The sequence below is a fragment of the Artibeus jamaicensis genome, unplaced genomic scaffold (genome assembly GCF_021234435.1).
Source record: "Artibeus jamaicensis isolate MK-2021 breed Jamaican fruit bat unplaced genomic scaffold, CSHL_Jam_final scaffold_474, whole genome shotgun sequence".
NCBI lineage: Eukaryota > Metazoa > Chordata > Mammalia > Chiroptera > Phyllostomidae > Artibeus > Artibeus jamaicensis.
In genome coordinates, this window is record NW_026522046.1 from 49393814 (window position 1) to 49402764 (window position 8951).

Here is an 8951-nt window from a genome sequence, read left to right on the forward strand (position 1 = left end):
TAGTTTTTCGTCCTTATGAGGCGGAGCAGAGAGACGAGAGAGTGCTGTGATGTCAACCACTGCGTGGTCTCTAAGGAGGGACCGCCGCCGAACCGTTCTGTGATTTAAGACGGAAGCTGACTTAACCCCCTGCCACTTACTCTTCAGCTGCCAGTGACGTGAAGAGTTTGGGTCTTAAACGCTGAGTCACGGGGGGCCACCAGCCAGCTCTGCTCCTGGGTGAGCTGGTGGGCAGCACCACCGTGATTAACCAATTAGTGGTTAGGATGCGCGGAGTTCTGCGCTTTTCCCGGCGTCTCGTCTTGCTGCCCCCGGGGTTCAAGGGCGCTGTGACCTCTGTGTGCTCCCAGAAACCCTGACTCCACCGCTGTAACAGGAGGAAGCTCCCCTCGGGGTCTGGAGCCAAATGGGGCGGCTGACACGTAAAACGTGGCCGGTCCGTGTCCTCCTCCCCTTCTCCGGGACCCCGCCCAGCTCCGTGTTCTGGTTCTGGGCCACCTGCCCGCCTTTGCTGTGATTTTGTGAGTTTTTGCCAAGTGCCCATCCCAGGGAATCCCAACGCAGGTGTCTGGGAAAAATTCACTAGGTCTTGCGTGACCCAAATCAGTCTGATCGGTCTTGTCACTTCTTCAGCTCCCACTCGAGAACCACGTCTGTGCAGAGAGGAGTGGCTTTCGCCGCCTGTCCCAGGGCCCACGGTCGCTCTCGGGGCAAAATGATGCTGATTTCCTGCTGTGGTCCGGCCGTCCGAGACCAGCAGGCCTGGCGGGCGCTCTGGGTTCAGTGGTCTAGTGGAAAACACACGGGTTTGGGGGCTTTCCCATTTATTTTTCTGTTTTTATGCCATTATTTTCAACATTTATTATAAAAGCATTTCAGACCAACAAATCCTAGCTGTTTCACAACTGATTTCTAGGATCGTTTACAAAGTCCCTTTTTTTTTACAATGACAAGGTTATAAGTTCAGGCGGCGGTCTAGAAATGGGATGTTAGAGACAAGTCAGGTGAGACCTGCAGTTAGGGTACAACGTTTAACCAGCTTCTAAACCGGGCACCTGTAAGCTGAGGAGAAAGTAGGAGGAGCTCCCCCAGTGAGCCCCATTGCCTTTGTCCTGTGCACGGCCAGAAAGAGGGTTCCTGGCCAGGTCACCCCCACACCTCGGTTCTGAGATGGACTCACTGTATGTCCAGCGCGGACTTGTTGCGTTTCAGCCCAGGGTCACCCTGGAGACTCGGAGGGCCCTGGGCCTGGGCAGTGGTCAGGCCCGCCCACGGCCACCCAGAGCACCTGGGTGCCCGCGTGTCTTTGCAACCCCAGCCTCCGAGTCCCTCCGGTGCTTTCAAGCCAGCGCGGTGCCCTTTCTAGGGAGGGGACACACTTTGTTGGGAGGAATCCCGCCCAGAAGAGCTTCCTTCAGCAGCTGTAAAGAGGTCTCCGGCAAGAGTCAAGCACGTTAATGAGCTTTTGGGTGATGCAAATTGGTGACCAGCAGGATGAGGGCCTGCGCCTCAGGCCACACCCCTCAGCGGGGTATATAAGCTCTGCGGGGAGGCCAGGGACCATCGCACCAAGGACAGACCTCCTCCAGCTCCCTCTCCTGCTCCTGCACTTGCACCTGCTCTCCGGCACCATGCACTGTGGCAGCTTCACCGGGGCCGCCTTCCCAGGCTGCTACTGGGGCAGCTACGGCTACCCCCTGGGCTACAGCGTGGGCTGCGGCTACGGCAGCACCTATGCGCCCGTGGGCTACGGCTGCGGCTACGGCTACGGGGGCTGCGGCGGGGCCCTCAGCTACCGGAGGTACTGGCCCTACGGGCTCTACTGATGGGCTGCACCCCAGGAAGAGGGGAAGACCCACCCTGCTTCGGGCCTCACCTGCTCCCCACCTGCTCTTCACCAGCCCAGTGACTGCGTTTCAGGCCTCGCCCAGGAATGCTGGGGAAGGAAAGGAAAACCACAAGCTGCCTCCTGCCGCCTGCCCTGGGTGACGGCTGTTGTGACACTTTCGGAGACTTGACACCCACACGTGTATCACTTGGGGTGTCCCCGTCCTCACGACCCTTGTCATGATGAAGCAGTGGCTGTGTCTGCCCGGCCCCCAATAAACTTGCCTGAATCAGCATGATCTCCCCACCTGAGTGGCGTTTCCTTTGGGGGGTGCCTGTTGCTCGTGCACTTGAACGGGGGGTGGGGTACGTGGGTTTGAGTTTCTCATGTGGGTGCCAGGAGCCATGAGAAAGCATCTAGTCCTTGACCTTGTGTGATAAGCGGGCAGGGGGCGCTGCCCGTGTTGGAAAGAAGGAGGACTGTCTCGGCCACCCCTGAACCCTGGGACAGCCTCACCCCACCCTTGTGCCCACGGGACAGCGGTCACCGCCGGGAGCCCCTCTGCCCCTTCCCACTCCGCCTCCTCCTCCGGAAACCCCGACAGCCCGGCCTTTTCCGTCGCTTCTGTGTTCGCCCAAACGAAGCCCACTGGGCCCCCGCTCCAGGGACCGCTGACTGTGGAATAAAACACCTCGTCTCCTCTGCAAGGATTCGGAAGCATCGAGCCACGGAGTAGCGACAGCCGTGGGAGGGGTCTGAGAGTCTCCTGGGGATAAGTCCCCTCCACGAAGCCACCGAAGATGTGGTGTGGATGCACCAGGGGGGACGCCATGGCAGAAAGCTTCTTAGGCTTCATAGAATTCATTCCAGGTAGTACGTTTCACGCCTAAAAGATGCAAGCACCTTTCCATAGACCCGGGGGAAAACATGACTATAAGAAAGAAGCGTTCTGGAAGCGACGCCAGCTTTCCTCTGTGTTCCTTAGAGAAGAGACCAACGTTTCTTTCGTGAGCCAAACAGAACACACTGCAGCTCTCCCTTGAGAGCATCTTCTGTGCGGGGCGGGGGGGGGGGTGACCGGCTGGCCGTGGCCTTGGCCGAGCTCTGGTGGAGCACCTGCACTTGGCTCTGCCACACATAGCTGACCTCACAGCTGAAACTGTTTGGCTATTTGGAGAGCTCCTTCTGGAAGGGAGTATTTTCTCCACCATGCTACACCCGATAGTTATCTTCAACAACAACATGGAGCAGAACACCCTGTTCAAGGATCTATTCAGTGGACTCTTTTCAAGCTGAATATTGTAGCCAATGAAAGCCCCAGTTTGAAACTTTCTGGCATGCTAACGTGTGCTGAGAATTGTAAAGTTGTAATTTAGTCAACCATGCAGGCTAGAATAGAACAGGGAAAGACGGATTTTTCAGGACTTGGAGGGTAACATGGAAATTAGAGGGTGACCAAGTCTGCACTTGAAGAGCTCAGGGAGCCTCTAGTCCCGTGTCCCTGAGTTGTGCGCAGGAGGGTCGCCAGACAGCCAGCTTAAGATGTAGATTCTCACGCCTCACTCCCAGGAGTGCCGACTTGGCACGTCCGAGGTGAGCTCCAGAAACCTGAATGCTTGTCCGGCTTAACCGAGGTGCAGCTGGCAAATAAAAATTGTGTGTACGTGAGGTGCACGCCAGTATGATGTGATAGAGCCGATTACCACAGCCAAGCTCGTTAACACTCCCATCACCTCATCCACTCGCGTTCCTTCCAGGTGCATGAAAAGGCGCTGACAGCACTAATCGCCAGGGAGACACAAATCAAAACCACCACGAGCTATGACCTCACACCGGCCGGACTGGCCACTATTGACAGAGACAAGAGGCAGCAAGTACCAGTGAGGGCGTGGGGGGAGGAGAACCCTCACGCATCGCCGGTGGGAACAGTGTACATCTGTGCACCCACTTACAGAAACCCGTGCGGAGGTTTCTCCAAAAAGTAAAACCAGCGCTCTTGTGTGACCCCACAACCCCCCTGGGGGGTGCGTCTAACGGGAGCGAAGTTACTATTGTGGGGAGACACGTGCACCCCAGGATCACCAGGGCCGCTCGGCAGAGCCCAGATGCAGACACGGACCAGGTGTCCCCGGAGGAACGCGTCAGAAAGGTGTGCTACAGATGAAGCAGAATGTTATCAAATGTCGAACTGCTTAAAAATTCAAAAACTATTTCCATTTTAATTTATGATAATTTAAAAATCATTCAGTAACAAGGTATTACTTAAAAAGAAGGAAATCTTCCAGTTAAAGGTGAGATCGCATGGTACTTGTCCCTCACTGCCCGGCTTATTTCATTTAGCACAATTGTGGGGGCGACTTCTTTCGAGAGGTCCCCCTGGTGCCACGGACACGCGTGAATGAGTAAATATGGCTGAGACATGCTGAGACCTGTTTGGGGGAGAGGGAGTGGGCTGTGGCCAGTTTCTCTGGGGAGACAAAGGCCAGCAGCGGCAAGTTTCTCCGAGGACAAAAAGGCCCAGAGCGCCCTATTCCATAGCCTTTTATTGGGTTGTAATACACAGGAATACAGGGCAGCAAGGATCAAACAGTAGATAACATTTCAAAGAGGTCTGAGTCAGTGTCTGTCAGGAAGAAAGTTGCAGAAACTTTGGGAGACATACTCATTTCCTCTCGGACCCTTATCATATGAATGAAAGCACTCTTAGCAGAGCAGATTTCACAGATTTATGAGCAAGTCTTTGTGGTGCCAGATTTTTCCCCAGGGCACGCTCTGGCCAGGCAAGGAGCTGCACCTCTCCCCATCAGGTATTCAGGCTTAAGGGGATTAGAGCCAGGAAGCGCTTCTCCCAGAGAACATGGGGACTTGGGTTATGTCAAAGCTGGGGAGAGTCCATTGCTCTCTGTTGCAGCCCCCTGAGTCCTTCCATGAAGGCCTCCCAGGTGATCGAGTCTGACTTAGGTTGCCCCCCCCTGTGAGGGGTCTTACCCGTCATTGACTTCTGACCAAGCTCTGGGGGCAGGGAGAGGAACTGAGGCAGCGTTTGCTACCAGAGACAGGCTTTGTCTCCTGAGGCTGGCATTCCAGAGGTCGTCTCTCGCCCTTAGCCACAAGGGGTAGAGGTACAATTCCTAAAACTAGGCAGAGCGGTCTACTACGCACAATGCTGTCTAGTTACACCCACGCTGTTGCAAAGGGTAGGGTGGATGAACCAGAAATCTAAAGGTTTACAAGTGCCCCAGGGATCCCAGTGCAAGTGACGGGAGGCACTGTCCAGGCCACCACCGCACACGCACACACATTTTATGTGTGTATTTATGTGTATATTTAGGTGTATTTATGTGTGTATTTAGGTGTATTTATGTATGTAAGTATGCATTTACTTACGGAAGTGTCTGTCTACACTCAGGAAACTGAGTCCCAAGAGGAAAGTTGTTTCCGTCCCCCCAGGGGAAGGCAAAGGGAGGAACACGTCTACACGCCAAGACGACACGCAGCAGGCACCCGGGGCGCGCGTCCGAGCCCGACGCCTGCGCACCCCAGTGCCGGAGCCAGAGGCGCTGCTGCCCGCCTGGCTTTAAGGGAAGCTCGTGTTGCTGGATGATTTTATAAACTCATTTTTCTGTGCAACGCGAAATCGTTCCCCATGACTCGATGCTGTTCCATGGTTTTCCCCTGGGACTCACCCTTGGAAATTCTGACACAAAGATTTTCCCCGGGGTCTGGGGTTTGCGCCTGTGCCTCTCCTGTTTGGAGCGGTCACAGGATCTTTACCCATGGCTTCTCAGTTCCCATCTTTCTCAGCTTCCTCCACCCATTTGCAGTCTAGGAGCAAAGAGATTTATCCATGTCTATGTAGGGTCTCTAAAAATAAAAGCAGAATTAATACGATTTAGGGACAAAGTGAAAAGACAGAGCAGGAGGGGGCGGGATGCACCCTCCAGGGTCAGCTGTGGTCCGTGGGCGGGAGGGACATCGGGGGTTTGGTTCCAACGCAGGGTCAGGCTTGGTGTTGGGAGCTCTGCACGTGGCAGGAGCTCAATAAAAATGAGGGGACTACATGGTTCTCTCAGTAAACACGGGAAGTATGAGAAGCATCCATGGACTAACATCCTGAACTATTCTATAATTCATGGCCGTGTGTGGATTGGAAGCCAGATGTCTGCACATTTTATGACTTAGAGTCATTTCAGAAGGTCACGCGTGAAAAAGAAGTTTTGTTTTCCTTCCTACTTCCTTGTTCATTTATTTCTCCTAGTTACTTGAAAAAAATCTAAGCTATGTAAATTTAAAATTTTCCTGCAAATATAGCCTGTGGAACTAAGAAAGGTGATTTGAATATTAAAAGCCTCTTATCTACAGAGAACGTTTGAGAGAGAGGTAGGGAGGGAGGAAGGGAGGGAGAGATAGGTTTTCTCCCTGTATGTCAGGGGGTTTGGGGTGATTTTCCTGGAGGGAAGGAGGGGCTGGGGGGTCTTCTGAGCACTTTGTTGAGTTGTGAGCCTGTGACCAAGCGTTGCTGGACAGAATCACGTGGTGTGACCTTATTTAAAGCCGAGTGCAATGCCACTTGTACTCTGCCTACGGATGCCTCGTTTCTTCAACATACTTATCTTTGCAAAGGGGGGGGGGGTCTCAAATGCTGCAAGAGTCCTTACAAATTCATTGTCAACATTTCACATCCTGTGTGTCAGCCAGGCACTCTGTCTATCGCAGTGTCCACCACCTGGTCCCAGGCTTCCTGGGCGCGTGGGAAGTCCTCTCCTTTAACATGAGGGGCCCAGTGCCTTCTCTACTCCAACGTACTGACCCATCGGTCATGGCTGACCATGCAAATGCCAATTTGTATTTGCCCATTCGGTATACAGGACAGAGTTAAAAGCCCAAAGACGTTTTCAAGGATAACTTCAAGAGAAAATACACTTTGCGCTGTTAAGCATTTCCCAAGGATTCTCTAAAGGCTGTCTCGAAGGTTTCTGACATCTGCCCTCTGTCACGGGGGTGGTTGGAAAATGTTGTCCGAACGGCACTCCGAATGTCCCTGGGTGTTTGATGACTCTGTCCAATAAAGCTGCTGGCCATGAGATTACGGCCATCGGGGATGTGGAGACGGCGCAGCCATGGCGAGTCTAACGTATGTAGATCTTACACGACTCTTGCAACATCCTTGCACAGACATGACGGAATGACTTGTTCTTTCCCTGTTTTTCTTCCCCTTCATTTTCTTCTCTTTTGCTTCAACATCATTGTCCTTGAGCTTCGTGCCCCTCAGAGGAGGCAGGAAATCTCAGCTTTCTCTTCTGTTGCCATAGATCTTGTCAAAGTCGGGGTCGAAGTCAGCGCCTCGGTGGATTTACAGAGACGGATCGAAAGACGGGCCTTCACAGCACAGAGGAGTCTCAGGGCCGCCATAAACCAGCCTTCTCAGAGATTCACACTGGCCCCGCTCCCACACTAGCTTGCTGAGCTTCAGCTACAACGAGAAAAGAAATTTTTTTCTCATCCAAAGATGGTTGGCTTACTCTTTTGCCAGAAACTTCAGACGCAGGAAGCAAAGCAGAAACTGGAAGTGCTTCATCCCTACATGGACATAAATTTCAATTTCCCGATAGTCTCTCCTCCACCCGAAGGGTGGCCATTCTGAGCCCTGGCCTGTGAGATGAGGCTCGTGGGCGTGCTCAACCCGCGGCATCTGGTGGTGTGTGTGCCAGGACATCCCTTAGAACCACCTGGCTAAGCGACTGACCCACTGACTGACTGACCGCCCGGCCAGCCCACCACCTGGCCAGCCCAACACCCGGCCAGCCCACCGCCCAGCCCTGGGTCTGTCATGCTAACAGCGCCATTACTTTTGAGCTAAATGTTAGATGTTTCCATCCCATTGGTCTTGTATGAAACGGAAAACCTTCTGAAGTGGCTTTATTGAGATTTTCAGTGAGGCTACCATTTTGATCATAATCTAGCACGATTTTTGTTTTAGCCATTTCAATGATCCAAATAATTATGCAAAAGAACTGATTAATATTTAATATGTTTCTGGGCTGGTAGTGTGTCATTACTCCCCCTACAACCTGGTACGGCTGCTTTCATTCCAGGCTCCATCACCTCACTTTAGTGTGAGGGAGCTGGAGTCGGGAAAGTTCAGGGACTCGGTCACGGGGCGAGGCAGGGAGTGGCAGGGCGGGGCGTGCCGTCTGGGCGTGGTCACCGCTGAGCTGACGCCCGCCTCCTGCTGCACAGGCATGTGGGCTGCGTGAAGGGGCCTCATCGCCTTGTTCGCCACTGTGTCCCCCAAATAAAGCACAGCACCAGGCTCATACCGAGGCCCCAGTAAACAGATCATAAAGGAAAAAATGGAGTGTGATTGTCTTTCAAATTAAAAAAAAGGCTCCCTAGTGATGACAACATGATCCTTGAAAGTCACTCGTTCAGCTCTGAAGGTGGTGGTGTGTGACACCAGGAGAGATTTCCGGAATGTGTGCACTTTGAGCCTGGAAACCTGGTCCTGAGGTGGGGGAGGGGCTGCGGCCAGGGTCCTGGGAGGGCGAAGGGGTGACGGTGACGTCTCCCAGGGACCTCTGCTTCTCCGGTCTCCAAGGGACACCCACACAACCGGGCTTCATCCTGTTGTAGCAGATGCAGAGTCTGGTCAGCACGAGTCTCCCTAAACGTCCACCATGGTGGGACATTTTTGGCGCAGAACGGTGGGTACATCACACACCGTGCGGAGCCAGAGGCTGGGGAGAAGGGAGAGGACGGAAGGAGGTGCGCTCACCCGACGGAGGGGTTCCCCGGGACCAGCTCCAGTCGGGCCCCCAGCTCGCCTCAGCCAGGCTCCCCCACACCTCCGTGCCCTCACTGGTCTCTGCGTCGCCTGGTTACTGAGAAGCCGCCAAGTCGGTCACACTGGCACTCCCCTCCCGAGTCTGACCGCCTGCATACACGTCTGGTCGGGTCCTTCTCCATCTACCACGACCCGGGAGACCCCTGACGGCTCCGCCTGCCTCCAGCGAGACCCCGGAACGCGGCCCTTCCCCCTGGAGTTGGCTCTTAGAGATTTTCCGTCCGCCGACTCCCCCGGCTCCTTGGCTCTGGGGTCCGCTTCTCCTCAGGGTCGGGACTG

General features: G+C 54.2%; 1 protein-coding gene across 1 annotated transcript; it reads left to right on the forward strand.

The window, feature by feature from the left end:
* The first annotated feature begins 1631 nt into the window (after window positions 1-1631).
* LOC119061007 (keratin-associated protein 8-1) lies at window positions 1632-1826 on the forward strand. Its single transcript, XM_037161381.1, has one exon. The coding sequence runs from the start codon at window positions 1632-1634 to the stop codon at window positions 1824-1826; it is 195 nt and encodes a 64-aa protein (XP_037017276.1).
* Window positions 1827-8951: the final 7125 nt, after the last annotated feature.

Excerpts from the sequence above, each read along its gene's own strand:
- LOC119061007 (XM_037161381.1), top strand. The coding sequence starts at position 1,632 with ATGCACTGTGGCAGCTTCACCGGGGCCGCCTTCCCAGGCTGCTACTGG.